We start from the raw sequence: 21,190 nt of genomic DNA, 5'->3' as shown, positions 1-21,190 counted from the left end.
AAGTGAAATGCAGCTACCAGGTTTATACGCAGCAATGAAAAAAAAAAGTGACCAGTTAACCTGGGTTTCTTTTTACCTTGGTGTTGGTTAAACATTGGCCAGAACACCAGCAATAATGTCCCTACTTTTCTCAAATATTGACATGCAAGTTTTGGTTTTATTCAAAAACCTTAAAGCAGACAGGCCTATTGACATATGGATGAAAAAAAATGAACTTGATCACATTACCAATAACTTTAGAACACAAACATTACTTTCTCTAGAATAATCAACAAGGAACAGCTAAGTGGTACATTCTCATCTATTAATCCATTTAATATTTTATTTCACCTGTGGGAATACATGACGCACGATTATGCAGATGCCTCAGTCAGCATTGTGACTGGATTTGTTAATTCACAAAATAAATCCATATGTTTGTAAGACCTTTTTCTAGAACTTCTCCTGTGTTGTGCCTTTGGTTAACTGACTCCCCCCCACCCCCCCCAAAAGGGACATGATTTCTAATGTGTTTTTAAAAAAAGGAGGCATTTGCAAAATTTTCATGGATATTTTCTCCAGCATTGTTTTAATAGCTGTGTAATCTCCAGGTGAATACTACATTTGTTTTGTGAATATCATTTATCTGCTTGAAATATTGCAACTCTTTCTCCTTGATTCAGAATTGTTTTATGCTAATTCAGTGATTTTTTTAAGAAAAAGGAAATTTCCTTCTTGTTCACAGTAGTTCATAAATGAGAACTTTATGATAAAGTGGAAAGGCCATTCAGCCCAACAGTTCCATGTTAGTTAATGAGCACCAAAATCAAGTTCAACAATACAAATGGTTGCATCCAAAAGTTCAAAATTACCAGCCTCATGATTTTGTTTTTAAATATATAAATGAATGCATTTGCAGAGTTGGAAACTATTACCATTTCTCACAGCAGGTATATTTCTGCACTTCTGTCTTTTCAAAGTTTAAAATTATTTGCGAGAAAGGAAAATGAGATTCAGTATCAAAATGTTCACAAATATAATGTCAGTTAAAGTCTGAAAAGAAATTATGCTTATGAGTAGAGCCACATTCTTGGATTATTTAATGGCATTTAACAGCCATTGGCTTACTTTTTAAATTTTCATAACATTGATGAACAGGGGAGCCAGATTGTACATAGTAGTATCCAACAATCAGCAATGATAGAAATGAGTACAGGGATAAATACCACCACAGTCAAGGGCAAGAGGAATATCATTGTTAATGCAGCACTCAGAGCACTGTTTTAAAGCAGTAACTTAAATCATGGGTTCAAGTCCTGGTCTGGAAGGTAATCTGAGTCACAAAAGAAAAATGCTACCATTGAGCCAAGCTGGCATTGGAAATTCAACTCTGCTGCATATATCAGCCAAAGTCACAAGAGTTTTGACACCAATGTAGCCCCAGGTATTACTTCCAAAATTGATCAGTGCAAACTTGAAATAGTTATATTGAGTTTCACCTTCAGTAATTGCAACTCACAGAAGCTGTAGATTTTAGGTCAAGTTGAGTTTATTGTCATATGTGCAAGTACGGTAAGGTACAGGTACAATGAAAAAGTTGTTTGCAGCAGCATCACAGGCATGCAGGTACATACAACACACAGAATACATTATACAAGTCAGTGAAGAGAGAGAAAAGAAAGACTGTGCAAAAACAAGACATCAGTGCAAAAAAGACAGTCAGAGACAAGTCCATGGTAGTACAACAGGTGGTCCACAGTATTCCATTACATTAGGGAGTGCAATCAAAACATCAAGGCTCCAAGTACAAAAAGCACATCACAGATATGGTTTTTTTTTCTTTAAAATTCATTCACAAGACCATAACAAGTACAAACAGAAGGCCACACAGCCCTTGAAACCTGTTCCACCATTCAATAGGATCAGGGCTGACATGACATTCCTCAAATCCACTTTCCCATCCTTTCACCACAACCCTTGATTCATTGCAGAAATCTATCTATCTCAGCCCTAAATATCCCAGCACTTTGTCTCCAGAGCTCAGGCAAGGAGTTCTGAGAATCTCAAGTTTCAGAGAAGTTATTCCTCGGAGTCTTAAACGGGTGCCCTCTTATTCTGAGACCACGCCTGCGGGGTCTGCACTCTCCCACAAGAGGATACATCCTCTCATTGAGTTGAAATTTGAGAATTTCTACCTAGTAATAAGCCAGGATGATCTGCAACTTGTAGTTGGTTGTGTTCCCATGCAGACAGCCCTTATCCTTCTATACTCTAAAGGCTGTGGGTCTGAGAGGTGTTGTCAGTGACCTTGGCAAGTAAGTGCTTTGTGTCAAACAGTGCCATTTATGACTCTTTGATGTTAACTTGAAATTCAAACAATACCGGGAACATGTTTAGCAAGATTCACATTTTTTTTAAAGAAAAAGTTGTTTCAGGAAGTGGGAAACAATGTACCAAAACAGAAGTAATTTATTTGATTAACATCTCAGAAGCTTCTTTTCAAAAGGATTAATGAAAGTTCAAGACTGCAAGTTCCTACTTTTTTCTAATTCTACATTTATCTATTCAAAAACCAGTAAGATTCAATAAACCATTGAAAACCACAGAGGAAGACATTTCATACATCAATGAGCTCAGAAGATAGACTTCTGATCAGGTCAGTTCAAGGAGCAGTACTGATCCATGTGCATAGCCCTTTTTTTGATCTCTCAAAAAAGGCTTTGACTCTCAATCTAGAGATAATTCAATGCCTCCAGGAATTGGTCTCCATTTTACATTTGATATATGATGGCATACAAGGTCTGATAATAACCAATAGGTCCACAACAGTCCCAATCTCCATACAGACTGGTGATAAGCATGGCTACATCATCTCCCCAACACTTTTCCCATGCCTCTTGCACATTCAGAGGCCAAGCTCCAAGCCATCATTGCAGGATAAGAAAGAACAGACCTTACACTTAACAGTCATAAACATAGGCCCTCTTCCAACAAGTCTTTTCTCTCCCCCCCCCCCCCCCCCAATATAAACATCCATGACAAGCCCCTGGAACACATGGTTCACTTAACCATATCTAGGAGCCACTCCTCAAAGGAAAGACAATGATGAAGTTCACCATCAGTGGGCCAGCACAGCCAGTGGCCATCTGAAGAGAATGTTTGAAGATCAAGTCCTCAAATCTAGCACAAAACTTGGTCTATTGGGCAGCAGGGATACATGCCTACCCATTTCTTCTGGGAGTTGGACTACCTACAGTAGGCAACACAAAGCATGCATGAGGTTTTGACTACCACCATCTGAAATGTAATAGAAAGTCATTGAACTCAGGAGGGGTGGGGGTGCTGCTGGTGCTGAGTAATGAGTAATGAACTCTAAATTCTAGCTTTGCCTGTGATGTGCCCATCTCGTGAAGGGATAATAAGAAAATAGTAGGTCCATGGCCTCACGCACCAAAGACGACACAACTTTGGTTTTGTTAAAGTGAGCTGCATCTCATCTGGTCTGCTGCCAAGAAATCTGTAGGATCCATCTCCCAGGTAGTCACTTTTCCCCGATCTAGGGCACAGTGGTGATCGGTTGGGAAAGTGGATGAGGCACAGCATCAGCCACAATTCCATTGAATACTAGAAAGAGTTCAAAATCCTACTTGTCCTTTTGTTATTGACACCAATCTACAGGACCAAAGAATCCTACACCAGCAAATCAAGAACTTCCAGGAGAAAAGGCTGAAGGTTAGACATTCGTGCACTCAACTACAGATGATCCATTATCCTCATGGGCTCAGTAGGTTCTATTGGCATCACACTACCTTTGTAGTTCCAATCTTCCTCAGTGTTTTGGCTTGCTTGGAAACCTGCCCAACTGAGAAACACCCATATTTATAATAAAAATTACATCATTTTTCCACTATACCATTTGCAATGAAAGCATGATTCACTAAGTCAAAAGGGATGTTAACAAAGGGAGAGCCAAATATTACATGAAAAAGAAACACATTTGTATTTCTTAATTTGACAGCTACTGAAACATCCAGCAAAAAACACAAACTGCTGGAGGAACTCAGCGGGTCAGGCAGCACCCATGGAGAGAAACGGACAGTCGATGTTTCGGGTCATCAGCTGCTGCCTGACCTGCTGGGTTCCTCTAGCATTTTGTGTTGATCCAGTGAAAAACACTGATATTCCTTCCAACAACCTTACACATTCCCACTAATCCAAGTCAAACTGAGTTTATTGTCAGGTGCACAAGTACGATGAGGTACAGGTACAATGAAAATCTTGCTTGCAGCAGGATCACAGGTATGTAGGTACAAACAACACACAAAACATATTATACAGTCAGTGAAGAGAAAAATATCCAGCTTTCATACTCTTTGTCCCATTAAGCTTCAAAAATTGCAAAAAAATTTCACTCAAGACCAGCAGTTACAAGCAGCAAAGCAAAAACCTTTACATTTAAAAGCATTTTTCAAATCAGTTAGCAGTTTTCTGACTCTGGAGTTGAGAAACACTGGACTCAAATCCACAGTGCTAAGGGAAAGCTGTACTGCTCGGAAATGCCATCTTTCAGATAAGACATTAATTCCAGGCATCCTTTGTTCTCTCAGTTAGACTCAAAGTATCCCAAGGCACCCTCAAAGAGGCGTAGAAGAGATGATCCAGTGTCCTGGTTAATATTTATTGCTGAAATCAACATCTCTAAACAGATTATCAGATCATATTGTTTGTTATGTTAGCTTGTGGCACGTTACATTTCGTACATTACATCAATTACCTCACTTCGTAATTACTTTTGATTCTATCGTGCTTCTGGACATTCTGAAGGGGACATGAAAGACTGTACATAAATGGAAGTCTCTCTTTACTGTTCAGAGGTACAGTGTCTGAATAACTTGGTCATATGCTCATCGGTAATAGAATCCAAACTGACATTTCAAATGTCAATCTTCATTTCAGTATTTCCAGTTTTATCTTGGATTTTTACAGTATTGCCAATTCTTTGATCGTTTATTTTTGGTCTACACTACTTACACGAACAAGAGAGTGAGAAATTGCCCACAGCCTTGTTTCTATGAAGTTCAAAAGGCTGTCAGTGAACTGTTTTCACAACATCATGGATTAAATATGAGACAGAGATGATCCTAACATTGTGATAGGTTGTTTCCCTCTGCTCAAAATAAAAGGTACTTTCTGAAGCTGCAGTTACCATTTCTCTTGTGACCTTGGTAATTACACACAATGCTCTAAAACTATTAAAGCAGAAGCCAACTGGGACAGTAACACCAAGACAATGACAGTTAAAGATCACCAGTCAAGGTTTTCAAATGGCGATCTTTCACTTAATTAACTAACCTTTTCTTTCCACCCTAATATAAAAACAAATTTACTGCAGAAGTTTGCATAGTTACTGATTCTAGAGCAGGTTACTTGGTCTCTGCAAATTGTCCCTAGTGTGTAGGTGAGCAGTGGCATTTGGGGGGGAGTTGCTGAGAACGTGGGGAGATAAAATAATGGCATTAATGTAGGATTAGTGTAAATGAGTGGTTGATGTTCAGTACAGACCCAGTGGGCCAAAGACACAGTTTCCCTGCTCCAAATCTCTTTGACTCTGGACTATTCTTGTACCATGAGCTAGAAGGTACAACATGAATCTCACTTCCAAGGTGCAAGCAGTCAGTATTCTTCCACAACTAGGGTACAAATATGGAATTATTACATTTCCACCACTTGAATTCTTTGATTTTAACTGATAAGGGCCGATAAATATAATAACACCTCTGAAGCCCTATTTGGGGGGTAAAAAAATGTATTTCTTCCCCCTCACCCCCCCCCCCCCCCCCCCCCCCAGCAGAACTTACATGTTGCTTATAGAGAATTACATGCAGCTTTCAGAACATGGAAATTTGTCTGTGGGCTGTCTGTTCAGTGAATGAGTTAAAGCCAGCAGAGTAAAATCATCGACAGGAATGGGGCCAAGGGCACAGAGGTGTGCATGACAATGCAAAGTTAGAAGTGAGATTTCGGTGGAGTGGTTCAAGCTGAAGGACTTCACTGAAGAGGATGTGACACCCACCAGAAATTTTGTGAGCAATCCTCTGTGTTTAACCCTGTAACTAACCTGCGTGCTAAACAAAAAGCAAAACACTGTGACTCTCCTCAGAATGGAAAATTTGGAAAATGAGCATGTTTTAACTTGCAAAGGGAAAGAGATCGAGAGAACACATATCTGCGGCAGGGTGGAGACCGAGAGATGATGAATGAGACAGATGTGTGTTGATTCAGGGAAGGGATTGAAAACCTGTTGTTTGCAGCTATCCTAGCTAAAGGAAGTGCAAATAGACAGGACAGAGAGGGTGATACCCTGCTGAGCGAGAGCAAGCACAACAGTTGCTGGAAAGAAAATATAGGAGAATGTTGGGAAAGCCCAACTTTTGTGGCAAGGGGAAAGCTAAGTTGCATCAGAAATCACCCAGGAATGGAAAAGGCAACAAAAAAATCTGCAGATGCTGGAAATGTGGAACAAAGACAAAAAATGCTAGAAACACTCAGCAGGCCAGGCAAGTTTAGCAGAGAAAACCTTGAGTTCCCAATAGTTCATTGTTTCGACTGTTCAATTCCCCCTGTTTGGTAACAAAGTCAATGCTTTCCCCAATTAAAAACAGCCATTAAAAGCTGGTTTTGAAGAATTCTATGGATTGTCACATTGCTGACTAAAATCTCCTCCAACACAACTGCCTGGCAAATTTCCACAGAGTAGGAGCCAGGCCACATCAATGAGGAAAGTTCCATGTTTCATTCCCAATTTGTGCCATTTGCAGAAGGGAGACCGTTATCCATAATTACCATTGACCCAAAACATTAACTCCGATTCTCACTTGGCTAATACCCCACCTCCCCCGATTAGAATTTCTAGCATTTTTGCTTTTTATCTCAAATTTCCAGCAGCTGCAGTAACTTTGCTCTTTTTAAAAAAATGTTTCTGATTAGACTGATCTGCAATATATAGTGTCAGCATACTGTTCTCTGCCTCAAATTCATTCCATGGAAGTCAGTGGGCTGAGTATCAGTAGCAGAGTACAGAGTACAATGTGCAGATGCTCCTATAAAGGGCTATTAACCAGGGATGAATTTCCAGGCAATAATCCCTTCGTACATACAATTCAGCTAACCATAGCAAGCACAGATTTAACACAACCATAAATCTGCTTGCTAAGTAGGATGTGGAAAACTTCCATAATAAACATTTTCTTGTTTGGATTACAAGAACAAATATTTTTTAAAAAGTACTGGAAATGTGTAAATCAGTTGTCAAATAAACAACATCCAAACCAGAGCACGAATTGACATATGCACAGCACTGATCCAACACAACTCTGAATACATTACACTAACCTTTGTTTTGACCAAAACCAGTTCTATCAATCTCACCCTCTTTCTGCATGTCTATGCACAAATGAAGAAAAATAAACTCTCTCACGATTCCACCAGCTCAGCTATTTTAACTAGGTAGTTGCTAAACCAGACAGATTTAGAAAAAAACTCCCAGCCTCAATCATCAGCTTGTGACTAGTTAGTTGCTTTCAGTAGCTTAGCGCTAAATTACTAAAATGGACCTTGTCTGCTTCAGATCTGGTTTTCTACTGGTGATCAGAGGGGTGTTAAAAGGTCTTGCAGAACAACAGGCAAGACTAAAACTAAGTGTGCCACATTCAAAACTGCAAAATCCAAGAAACCCCAGTCTAGCTTTTAAAAATCTCCTGGACACTGGCTTCAGCAGAGTTACATTTCGTGAGGTCCACAGTCACTGGCAAATCAGCCCACAGCTAATATTAGAGCAGTTTGTTTGGGGTACTTCAAATCCGTAACTATTGATCACAGCTCTGTAGAATAAAGGAATAGCATTTGGCATTTCTGCTCACCTATCCCCCATCCCTTGTGATCTGATAACTAGTTCACATTCAACTTCAAAAACGCAAGTCAATGAGGTATTATTTCTTAACAACATCTTTGGAAGAGAAACACCTAGAGGCAGCTTCACTCATCTCAGAAACACAGAAAATAAGAGCAAGACATTTAGCCCTTCGAACCTGCTCCACCATCCACACAATCACAGCTGATCATCTAACTCAATACTACATCCCTGTTCTTTCCCCATACTCCCTTCTCCCTTATGCCTTTGATGTCGAGAAATGTCTCTTTTTCTAGACAAATGGCACAGGTTCACCATCCTGAGCGAAGAGATTTCTCATCTCAGCCCTCTTGCCTCATAACCTGAGACACTGATCCCTCCTGCCAGGCACCACAGTCAGGAGAAACATCCTCCCCATATCCAGTCTGTCAATCTCTGGCAGGATTTTGTAAGCTTCAGTGAGAATCCCCCGTCATTGTTCTAAACTCTAGGTCGACTTAGTTTGTGTTCACAAATCTTGCCTTGAAAAGCTGTCCCACTATCCCAGGCCAACCTTCACTGCACTCAGTCTATAGCAAGTTTATTCTTTCACAGATAAGGAGACCAAAATTACACATTGTACTCCAGTCATGGTCTCACCAAGCCTTGAATAAATGTAACATGACCATCATTGCTCCTGTAGGCAAATCCTCTTGCTATGAAGGCCAACATACCATTTGTCTCTTTAGTTGCATATTTCCTTTCAGTGAAGGGCGTAGAGAACACTAAAGTTTCATGGGTAAGTGCTGACGTGCAAGTTAACACCATTTCAATAATATGCGGCACTTCCTACCAAAGTGGGTAACTGCACATTTATACACCTGATACTACATCTGCCATGCTTTTACCCACTTGCTCAATCTGTCATGCCAGTGATGCCTAAATACCAAAGCTGCATTATAGTGGGGCAAAAAAAGTCACCTGCCAGCCAAGCACGGTTGAACACACAAGCAGTAACTATACATTTTATGTGCACACAGGTATATTAAAAAATCTGTAGATGCATATGATGCACATTTATACCTGCTGTTTGTAAGGAAGTGGACAGCAGGAAGAGAATAGTTTCTCAGTCATCTCTTAATCAGAAGGTTATATGGTTGAACGGTTCCCTCATATGTTGAGATGGATTCTTGACCTCACAACCTACCTTGTTGTGACCTTGCACCTTATTGTCTACCTGCAATACACTTCCCTGTAGCTGTGACACTTTACTCTGTTCTCTGTAATTGTTGTTTTCAACCTGTACTAACTCAATGTATCTGCACTGTGTAATGAATTGACCTGTACGATCAGTATGCAAGCAAGTTTTTCACTGTACTTTGGTACAAGTGACAATAATAAACCAATACCAATAATGTTCAAGTCTCACTCCAGAGATCCAAGCACAAATTTGGATGAGATTTCTGTGGTGCATTGAAGAAACACTGTACTGATCAGAGGGGGTGATTGAGTGGTTAAATTGAGACTTGTCTGTCCTCAAGCGTGACATAAAAGATCCTATTCTCTACTTCAAGGAAGTGCAAAATATTCACTCATGCCTCGGCCAATATTGCTTTCAGGAAAAATATGTTCACTATCACATTGCCATTTGTGGGAGCTTGCTGTGTGTGAATTAACTGCACTCCAAAAGTACATTCTTTGCTGTAAAACACTTGGGGGCCAATTCGAAGTAATGAAAAGTGCTGTACAAATGCAAGCTGTTCCTTTATCTTTGTCGAATTTCGCAAGACCCTGTTATTGGTTTATACTAAAACATACACCTGTCCAAACTTGGCTATAATCAAAACTTCATTTGTCAAGCCCTTGAGGCACTGCAGAGCAGAAATCAGAGAGTGTAAACACACAAGGGCACTGGGAGTAATCCATTCATTTGCATAATTAAGACTTGAAGGTAAACTTTAAGAGCTTAATTACTTTCAGCAGAGATGTAGTAAAGCTGTTAAACACGCATCTGGGATTAAATGTTACCTCCCAGATGATTTAACTCCAATGTGCAATTGCTCTTTACTAATTCCAAACCTTCTGATCAGTTGCTTGCTCTCAGGTGAGGGGCCTAACAACCAAACTTTTTGTCACCATCTTAGTACACTTCTGACCTATCGTTCATGGCATCTATTCTTACAGGGAGCTTTCTTTCCTCTATCACATTGCACAGTCTTCAAATATTATGAGCAAAAAGTACTTTTATGAAGGTCTTTGACTGCCCTTACATCAGCAAACATACAACCCTGTTGGCAGTTCTGTTGAGCAAAATTTGCCCTCATTTTTACACAGAAATAAAATTGGAAGGTTAAAGAAAAATATGCATGCTTGAAACTGCTGACCACCACTAACACAAGACCATAAGAAAATCAGAGTAGGATGAGACCACTTGGTCTCCAAGCCTGTCCCACCATTCAACACAATCATGGTTCACCTGCCCCAGGTTTCATCCACTCTTCTGTGCCATTTCCCTATCCCTCAATGTCCAGATCTTTTAAAAATGTATCTACTTGCTCTTTAAATACCCCTGATGAACTGGCCTCCACAACCGTCCATGACAGAGAATTCCAGGGATTCTTCTCATAGAGGGTACATGAAGTCATTTTCAAATGACTCATTTCTTAATCAAAGGAGGCAATATTTGTGGCAGACTGAATAGTGCAACCGAGTCATCAGTTGAGTCAAAGCAGATGAGGCAGTGTTCACTGTATGAGCAAGTTTCTGAAGGCCACATTTTGGTGTGTTCATGTGGCTTGTGATCTCTTGACATCAGCAGGAGGGTTAGCACACCCATTTCACAGTTTTGCACTTTATGGACGTTTATACTTAAATTCAGAAATCAGGTTTTATTTTAAAAATAGCAGCTGATCACAAAACTATTTACAATCGTCAAATCTCATAAGCCCCATCGATTTCTAGAGAAAAGAATTACAGCTGGAAGACTGTGTATATGTATGACTTGGCTGCCCTGCTAGGATTTAAACATTGAAATCTAAACTTCGAGGTGTTTAAGCAAAGAAAATAAGCCCTTTGAAGGAAACCTCCAGCCATGGATGATGGGTTTGACTCCTCTTACATCTATGAATGAACCTCTGAGTTCTGGTGATTGTTTGAATTGGGTCCTTTGGAATTCCATCTAAACTAACATCTGAATGAAATCCTTTGAAATTTTTAATTCAGCAGAAGATAGAAGGGAGAAGGAACTGCACTTTACATTTAATCCAGGTCAAAGTGTCAAATGCAACATTAATAAACTCCATGACAAAATAGTACCACCATCTAAAAGGGAGTTAAGATTATCCCTCCCAATTTATACAATCACATCATGAAACTTCATACACCAAGGATGAGATGTGACCTATGAAGCAAATTGCTATAATTTCCTCATGAGTATACAGAGGTAGAACTCAATGACCACATATAGCAATTATATCATGCAACTAATTACAAAATGCCCTAACATTTGGGTTACATTGAGATTGTGATTTGGTCTTATGTTGCTTCATTTAAACATTAATGTAAATCCAGAATCCAGCCTCAATGGAAGGAACTATTAACTTCGGTGTGGTATCAAACTAGGTTTAAGTGTACATAGGGAATAAATACTCGTAAAATATATATTTTTAAAAACTTGCAAAACACTCTATATTTAAGCTCGTAACTCCCAATTAAAAATATCAAGATCTTTATTTGAAACTATTTTTGGGCTGCAATCCAAGTGAAAATTCTACGTGTGTAAGGCTAGGGCAAGTGCAGAGACAACACACTGTATATTGTTCTCCCAGGCTTTGCTGAATAGCAATGAACAGCAGCCCTTCCCCTTCAACTCAACCCAAGTGATGTTAAGATCTGTTCTACTGATCCATGATCACCTGTTCCCGGAGTGGGGTTTGTAACCAGAACAATTGTGCTGTATAAGTTAGAAGGTTATAACCACCAGGCAACCAGTCATCAAGTTTCAGAAAGCTTTTTAAAAAAGTAAAACTCTTCAAAATGCAATCGCCTAATCCTAACTTGTTCCCCCTTTGTTATTTGTAAAATTCATTGAATCAAGGCACTTGGAGTAACTGAGGAACAAAACCCTCCCCACCCCAAGAAAAAAAAACATTCTTTTCATCATTTCACACACCAGCCCACAGAATAGAGCCTCCTTAAACGACTGCCACAAACTACCTCAGCAACAGCTAGCAACCCAAATACCAACTAACACTGTCAGGTAGTTTCATGCTTCAGTGGAATGCAAACCAAGGCCAAGATCAGAGCAGGGCAACGCACCAGGATTGTCCAATTGTTTTGATTCAGCACAAAGACTCAAATGCAAGCCAGCCAATGGCATCTGTACGCAATGTTGCAATCGCCATGGTTTTAGATATGCTCGCCGTACCACTGGTGACCAACCAGGATCGCAACCATCTGTAGGATTGCATTGCATCACCACACTCCTCCCATTGTTTCAGCGTTTAAAAGTTGGGATCAGTTTTAGAATATGCCACAAAATGTGTAAATGAGGGTTTTCAAAAACCCCAATGGAACAAAACTGCAGTACAGTTCATGTCCAATTAGACTAATTGCAACATGGATTCTACATCTACAACACCGGCAGCCACATCAAGTTAAAAACAACACTTTATGCGGCTGAAATTGAACTTTAATTATTTCCTTCCCCAAGTTGTAGGAGCGAAAGACAATGGAGGCAGACGTGGCTGGCTCATTAACTACAGCCGACTGCTGAGCATAGTTTGTTAATTATTAACTGTTAAAAGCTTTATTCTTAAATATATTGAAAGAGAGCATCCGATGATTAAACGGAGCGGCAGCAATAGTCCAGTGGGCAATGATTCTCATACATTCAACAGCGCCCGCTTGATACAAACTGATCAACAAACCCATTTACTGGCTCTAGATTTCCAACATCAAGGCGCCGTGAGCCGCTGGGTGACTACTAATGAACTAGTTATTTATGAGAAATCGGATTAATGCAGAAAAATCGAATAGGACCAGGGGTTTCGAGAGGGCAATCCACTGTGGCAGCGGCCAAAAAAAACTCGTTGAAAGCCAGTGATTTACGAGGCGTCACTGCCGTTTCATTGCGTAGATTTTTCCGTCTATATTGCAAACGTTACTGAGATAATATATTTTTTTTAAAAAGGGACAGAAACAAAACTACAAGGCACGCAAGAGTTGGCAGGGATCTAGACATGCAAGGACTGGAAGAAGACAGTACGGCTGTGGAGCGCCTTGGGTGATTTGAGTCACTTCACAGTTGCTATGCGAACCGCAGTAATCACTGCAAGGAGATTAATGAAACTTTACGCCTGGCGGATTCCGTGCTCTTAAAAACAAAATAGCTTGGTCGAAGCACAAACAAAAACACAACAGAAACATTACAAACAAATAAACTTAAATAAAGTTTACTATAACTCTTTCTTTCCCCCAACGCTTTCTCTCCCTCGCACGAATTAATCCCCGGGGCACATTTGACATGACCTACCCGTGTTCGTGCTGTTGTTCTCGCCTTCCGCTGCAACGTAGCAGATGAGAATGAAGAGGCAACTCGATGTGGCGCCGCGCATCATCATCGCCAGCTTCTAATGAGACTGGAGGAGGAATTAAAAATAATTTAAATTGCGGGGCTATCTGTGTATCCAGCCGCCCCCGTCTGTTGCTGGCACTGCTATTTTATTCTGACCGCGATCTGCTTCGCGCCCGACGCCCGTACACAGGTGCTGAACAAACTCGGCTCTGGTCACTTTCAGCAGATGTAGCGGTTTCAGCGCATCAGACTCCACCCCCTGCCGGTCTTAAAGGCACCGCGCCTGTAAGATCTCAGCTCCCGTCACTCGGCGGACATGACTCCCCATGCATGTTGTTTTAGCCTAATACCTGGAGTTGACAAATCCTAATTAAAGCTGTTTCTGAAATTAAGTTACTAGAATTTGAACATCAGCTAAATTGCCAATGTGGTACAAAAAGCTAGAGGTTGTTTTATCTATGACTCTTTAAAAAATATAAATGTTTTGAAAAATATATAAATGTTCAGGATGAGAGGCGCAGGACTTAAAAGGGATCTCAAGGGCAACTTCTTCATTCAGAGGATGGTGCATATATGGAATGAGCTGCCAGAGGAAGTGGCTGAAGCAGGCATGTTAGCAACGTTTAAAAGACATTTGGACAGGTATATAGATAGGAAAAGTTTAGAGGGATGTGGGCCAAATGCAGGCAAACAGGACTAGCTTAGCTGGGCATCTTGGTTGGCATGGACGAGTTGGGCTGAAGAGCCTGTTTCCATGTATTGCTGTATTACTCGAATGACTCCATGCTGAAGGGTTAACATTATTTGTTAAATTTTGCTCCTCAATATTTAAACAAAACATTATGTGTGTACATATAGATACAGAATCATTGCCTAAAATAAAGGAGATATAATAAACTATTGGCAAAATATTAGATTGGTGGAGAATAAAGGGGCAACTCAATGTGACTCTGTGGTTCATCACCACCAGCTTCTGACTGCTGCTTCAACTGGAAGAAGAATAAGATTCCCGTCGCTGTCTGTAAGGAGTTTGCACGTTCTCCCGTGTCTGCGTGCGTTTCCTCCGGGTGCTCTGGTTTCCTCCCACATTACAAAAAGACGTACGGGTAGGTTAATTTGGGTTTAAAATGGGCGGCGCGGACTTGTTGGGCCGGAAGTGCCTGTTACCACGCTGTAAATAAAATTTAAAAAATAAATATGGTTTAAAGTACAGTGCTATCTGTACCCAGGTTATCCCTGATGCTGCTGATGCAAATTAATGGTTTGCAATGTAGTAGATGGACCAGAGGACTGAGAAGTTTTTAGAATTCAACAGAAGAAGACTTTAGTCTTCTTTGTTGAATTCTAAAAAGCTCATGAGAAGGGAGAAAATGAACCTTGAGAGAAAATTTGCGTGTAGCATAAAAACAAACAGTAAAAGTTTCAATGGATATATAAATAGGAAAAGGGTGGCTAAGCTAAATGTGGGGCCTCGAGAGAATGAGGCCCATGAATTAGTAACAGCAAACACAGAAATGGCGGATGTGTTGTATAAATTTTTTGCATCAGTGTTTACGGCAGAAGACATTGCTAATATCCTTAAGATATCTCTCAGGCTAATTTCAAATAACATGGTAGAGCTTAGAAAATCCCAATTTCAAGGGATAAAGTACTGGAGAAACTCAGGGAGCTATAGGCAGATAGGTCACTAGGATCTGATGGACTACACACTAAAGATGAAAGGAAATGGCTGCAGAGAAAGTGGATCCATTGGTTGAAAGACTATTAATGAACACAAGACTTTGAGAACAAGTACATTGTTCCCTGAAAGTGTCAACACAAGTAGACAGAGAGACAAAGAAGACATTTGCACTCAGTGGCTGAGGCATTGAGTATAGGAGTTTGGATGTCATGTTACAGTTGTACAAATCGTTGGTTAGGCTGCACTTGGAGAATTGTGTGCAGTTCTAGTTGCCATTCTATAGGCAGGATGTGGTTAAGCTAGGGAGGGTCCAGAAAAGAATCAGAGGAATGTTTCCTGGATTGGCTGCCTTGAGTTATAAGGAGAGATTGGATAGTCTGGTACTGTTCTCCCTGGAGTGAATGAGGCTGAGGTGTGACATTATAGAGGTTCATAAAGTTAAGACGGGCATAGATAGATAGTCACAGTCTTTTTTCCAGGTTAGGGGATTTTAAAACTAGAGGGCACAGGTTTAAGGTGAGAAGGGACTGATTTAAATGAGATCTGATGGACATGTTTCTCACACAAAGGGCACTGGGTATATGGAATGAGCTGCCAGAGCAGGAGGTAGAGGCAGGTACAATTACAACATTAAAAAAAACATTTGTACAGGTACATGGATAGCAAAGGTGTAGAGGGATATAGACCAAATGCAGGCAACTGGGATTTGAGTAGATCAGCATCTTTGTCAGCATGGAGAAGTTGGGCAGAAGGGCCTTTTTCCATGCTGAATAACTCCATGAATCTACCTGTGGATTGATAACTCGCCGAACTCTGGGAGGGTACCAGAAAATTGGAAGACAGCCAATGTGACTCACTTGTTCAAAAAAGAAGTACAAAAGGCAGGGAACTGCAGGCCCATTAACTGAGCAGCTATTATTGGCAAGAAGCTAGAGATAATTATCAAAGAGGAAATAGCTAATTGTTTAGGAAAGCTAAATATAATTAAACCCAGTCAACATCGTTTTATGAAAGGTAACTTATGTTTGACAACTTTGCTCAAATTCTTTGAGGATATTGATAGAGAGAGCTGGTAGAGGGAATCCTGTAGATGAAGTATATTTAGATTTCCAAAAGGCATTCGAGAAGGAGGCTGGTGCCACCAGGAGGCTGGTGTAGAAATTAAAAGCCCATGGGATTGGAGGAAGGGTGTTAGAATGGATTGGAAACTGGCTGTCTCATGGAAAACAGAGAGTTGGAATCCTATTCCGACTGGGAGGAGGTAACTAGTGGAGTACCACAGGGATCACGATTTACATTAATGACCTGGGGGAAGGAATAATGTGGAAGGTTTCCAGATTTGCTGATGATACGAATATAGGTGGAAGGTCATGTTGTGATAAGAATACTGTGATTCTGCAATGGGATTGAGTGTGTGGGCAAAAGACTGGCAAATAGAGCTTAATGTTGGGGAAGTGTGGGGTCATGCTCTTCAGTAGGAGAAATCAAAAGGCAGATTATTATCCAAATGGGGAGAGACTGCAAGTGAGAGAAGTACAGAGGGATCGAGTTGTTCTAGTGCATGAATCACAGAAAGTTAGCAGTCAGGTCAGAATCAGAATCTGACCTTCACAGTAAAGGGGTTGGAGTTTAAATATAGGCAGGTTTTATTGTAATTGTACAGGATGTTGGTGAGGCCTCACCTGGAATATTGCACACAGGTATGGTCCCCATAGCTAAAAAAAGGATATAGTGACACTGGAGGCTGTACAAAGGAGGTAGACCAGGCCAACCCCTGGGATGAGAGGGTTGTCCTACCAAGAGAGACTAGCTTGGGCCTCTATTCCTTGCTGTAGAAGAATGAGGGGTAACCTTATTCAAACATATTAGGTGGTGGAAGTTGGATCATCAGAAGTATTTAAAGTGGAGGGCGATAATATAGATCGAGGAAAAAAGTGGTACGGACAAATAGTGCAGAACAGGAGTTGAGGCCAGCATAGATCAGACATGATCATGTAAAATGGTGGCACAGATTTGAAAGGTCTGATGGCCTACTCCAGCTGCTATCTTCTTGTGAACGTAGAACACAGAACACTACAGCACAGTACAGGCCCTTCAGCCCACAATGTTGTGCTGACATTTTATACTGCTCTAGATCTATCTAACCCTTCCCTGCCACATAGCCTCCTATTTTTCTATCATTCATGTGTTTGTCTAAGAGTCTATTAAATCTTCCCCCATAACCTCTGCTGGCAGTGCTTTCCATGCACCCACCACTCTGTGTAAAAAAACTTACCCCTGACATCCCCCTTACACCTTCCTCCAATCGCCTTAAAATTATGTCCCCTCATATTAGCCATAGTTGCACTGGGACAATGTTCTCAGGTGCTGACTCTCTGGTGTTTGCACGTTCTCCTGCACTGGTTTCTCCCGAGTGCTCCAGGTTCCTCCAACACCTACAGGGTAAAGTTTATTGGCCACTTGAAATTGCCCCATGTGTTGATTGGGGGCAGGAGAATTTGGAGAGATTCAATGGCAAGTGACAGTGTAGGTTATGGGGAATGGGACTGATGGGAATGCTCCATGTCATAAGAAAATATGTAAATTACTAAAGATATGAGAAATTCTCAATTAAGCCACTGACATCATGTATTATTCCTGCATCACAAAGTGTGGATTTTATATTTGAGAAAGCGATATCATTTTAAATAATCTTCAGTTGCCTCTGGCTTTGGGACTGGATTTTAATTAATCCAAAAATTCCAGCAACAATACTTCAGGAACATTTTTAATTTGTATATGAGAAGGCTGTTACCAGGCAAGTGATAGGTTAGGTTCCAATAGTCTTAGCCCTCCGAGTACGTAATGTTTGAGGGGTATGCCGTTGACACAGATTGCAAATTCCTGCTTGCTAATCAATATCCAGTGGAAAAGGCATATGGGTGAAAGGTATAAAGATTTGCATTTTTGTAGCACCTTACACAACCTCAGGGTGCCCCAAAGCACTTTACAGCCAAAGTGCTCAATGTTGCAAATATAGCAGCCAAACTAGACACAGCAAACTCACGCAAACAGTAACATATTGATGACCAGTTAATATGTTAGTTATAGGATAAATTCTAACCACAATGCCTCTCATCCCTTTACTTGAGAAGACACCGAGGGCCTCATTTTAACATCTGAACTGAAGGAAGATATCTCCAATAGTGCGGCACTTCCTTGGTGTTGGTCTAAATTTTGTACTCAAATCTCTGGAGTGGGATCAAATCTACAAAGGCAAAAATGTTACCCACAGAGGCATGGATCCCACTGAGATGTTACATCACCAGGTAAAGTCACACAGTGGCACTTCAGGTGGTGCATCTGTCCTACATCTCCAGAGACCCAGGTTCGATACTGACCTCCCAGTAACCAGATGGGTTTCCCACAGGTGCTCTGATTTCCTTCCACATCCCAAAGACCTGCTGGTTGACAATTTACTTGATTACTATAACTTATCGCTGGTATAGGTGGTTGATGGGAGGTTCAATGTGGGTGTTAATGGGCATGTGTGTGTGCTTAGGTTACCAGGATCTGGGATTGCTCTGAGAGCCAGCATAGACTTGATGGTCTTAAAGGCCTTCTTCTATGTTGTATCAAATATGGAAATTAATCTGTTAATAGTTACCATCTAGTTCATATATGAAGGATGTTCACTCAGACGAGGTACCAGAGAACCACAGGTGCCCATGGTACTACATCAGAGCTACACCTGGCATCTTCAGCACAGATAGGATAATCTGGAGAGAAATTCTTCCTTGTAATCCATTCATTCATCCAAGAACAAGAATAAATATATTTAGTGTCTGAATAAAATCTACACTCAAATATGGAACAATCTTTTTTTAAATTTCATATCGAAAAAGCACTTCAAAATCTTTTGTTCCTCTGGTGGATCCCATAATCTACAGAACACTTGATCTAGTGTGAAAATAATAACATCTAAAACAATCAGACTTTACTGAAAAATTCTGACCATTAATATTCAAGGATTTTTATAATATTTGGAGTTACTAACGATACACAGCAGATTAATAACTCGGAGAATCAGCATCCTTTGTATAGCCAATTTAGTCTCAGTAAATTTAACATTATCGTTCATAAAGTTTATGCACCACATCCTTCAAACTTTAACCCATCAGTATCTGTAAACTTTTACTCTTGCCTGCTTAGAATCATCAATAAAATATGCTCAGAATTTTAAATAGGCCCACAATCTTTTGAAACTTGTCAACACAATGTGTGCTTCTAAGCAAAACCCTTGATTTATCATAGTTGAGTCCATTGTAAGCTTAGGCTAATAGCATCATGATGTAAATGCCCCATTTTCCTGAACAGAGTGTTACTATTTCTGTCTTGAGTGGGTGGACAGGAAAGTGTGTATGTGTGTAGGAATAAATGAATGAATGAATGAATGAATGACAGGGTACACTATCTGTTTCTCTTCATCACCCAAGGTGCAAGTGTCTGGAAAATCAAAGTTACCACTGATTTGAAGTCTAATTGTTTCTATCTTGTCGAACTGGATTGGCAGGCAATTAGTACACAATGGAGTACTCCTTGGGGGATTTGTGCAGAGCTGAGATTTCAAACTCCACAATCAGCTGGACTTGAAATATATGAGAAAATAAACTCCAGAAGTGAGAAATGTTTTGAGAAAAATGGGAGTTAGATTTACATATCACTGATGCATTTTTATTCATCCTGTCGTTACTCAATTTAGATAAAATATTTGTATAAACAATAGCTCACTGAATCACTTTGCTCTATCACTGACAACAAATACTGCCAATTATCCTTGTGGCCATTGGCTCTGGGAAGGAATCTGAACCATTTCTTCCTCACAAACTACACTTGAATTGGAGAACTAAACAAAAACAAGAACACATAAAATCAATAAAATGGCTTGTAAAAGAATATAAAAAGGTTGTGCCAACCCCTTATGAACAAATGTTTCAGAGTAGTAGCTGCATAATATGAGGTTTCACTTTAACTTTGGGTGATATGTTTATATGGACAGTCTGGAATTGGCTGCCCATTACACACGGCACCTGACTTCCATTATAATCTATAGCATGCAACTAATTTAATCAGTTTTACACTGTTGTCCCCAGAGTAAAAATCGTTATCAACATGTCCAAATTTTTGTTTTCTGATTCTAGGATAAGACGCACGTGTGTTTCAGTCCTGTAGAATCTACAATTCACGATAATCTAAAGAGATAATCAAGTTTTGAATGCTTACATTGTGTTTTATTAGATACAAAGAAGGATTCTAAAATCAACTACAAAAGGCTGTTTTTCTTTGATAAGACAAGATAAGATAAGGTATCTTTATTAGTCACATGTACATCGAAACACACAGTGAAATGCATCTTTGCATAGGGTGTTCTGGGGGCAGCCCACAAATGTTGTCATGCTTCTGGCACCAACATAGCATGCCCACAACTTCCTAACCCGTACGTTTTTGGAATGTGGGAGGAAACCCACACAGACACGGGGAGAACGTACAAACTCCTTACAAACAGCGGCTGGAATTGAACCCGGGTCACTGGCACTGTAATAGCGTTACACTAACCGCTACACTACCGTGCCTGCATTGTTTTTTTCCAGAATAAAAGTGATGGTGGCCATCTTTGTGGCATGGTTCATCCTCATGCACCTGACATGATTTCCACACTGGTTGCAATTGAGTCATAGTGTTGTACAGCATGGAAACAGGCCCTTTGGCCCAACTAGTCAATGCTGACCAAAGTACTTACTTGAGCTAATGCTATTTGCCTGCATTTGGCCCTTATTCCTCTAAACCTTTCCTATCCTTGTACGTGTCCAAATATCTTTTAAGCATTGTAATTGTACCACTTTCTCTGGCAGCTCTTTCCAGATATCCACCACCCTCTGTATGAAAAAGTTGCCCCTCAGGTTCCCTTTAAATCTTTCCCCTCTCATCTTAAATCTATACCTTCTGTTTTTATACTTCCCTATCCTGGGAAAAGACTGTGACCATTCACCCTATCTATGCCCCTTCTGATTTTACGTGCCTCTGTAAG

General features: G+C 40.3%; 1 protein-coding gene across 2 annotated transcripts in view; it reads right to left on the bottom strand.

The window, feature by feature from the left end:
- LOC127582998 (protein HEG-like) overlaps positions 1-13,659 on the bottom strand; it is a 69,667-nt gene extending 56,008 nt beyond the window's left edge. For both annotated transcript variants that reach the window (XM_052038674.1, XM_052038675.1), the window contains exon 1: positions 13,401-13,659. In XM_052038674.1, the coding sequence (XP_051894634.1) occupies positions 13,401-13,488 (88 nt within the window). In that variant the 5' untranslated portion in view covers positions 13,489-13,659. The remainder of the gene's footprint in view (positions 1-13,400) is intronic.
- Positions 13,660-21,190: the final 7,531 nt, after the last annotated feature.

This window comes from Pristis pectinata, chromosome 25, assembly GCF_009764475.1.
Source record: "Pristis pectinata isolate sPriPec2 chromosome 25, sPriPec2.1.pri, whole genome shotgun sequence".
Taxonomy (NCBI): domain Eukaryota; kingdom Metazoa; phylum Chordata; class Chondrichthyes; order Rhinopristiformes; family Pristidae; genus Pristis; species Pristis pectinata.
The sequence above is the reverse complement of the archived record's forward strand: the minus strand, read 5'-3'. Positions and strand labels throughout refer to the sequence as shown.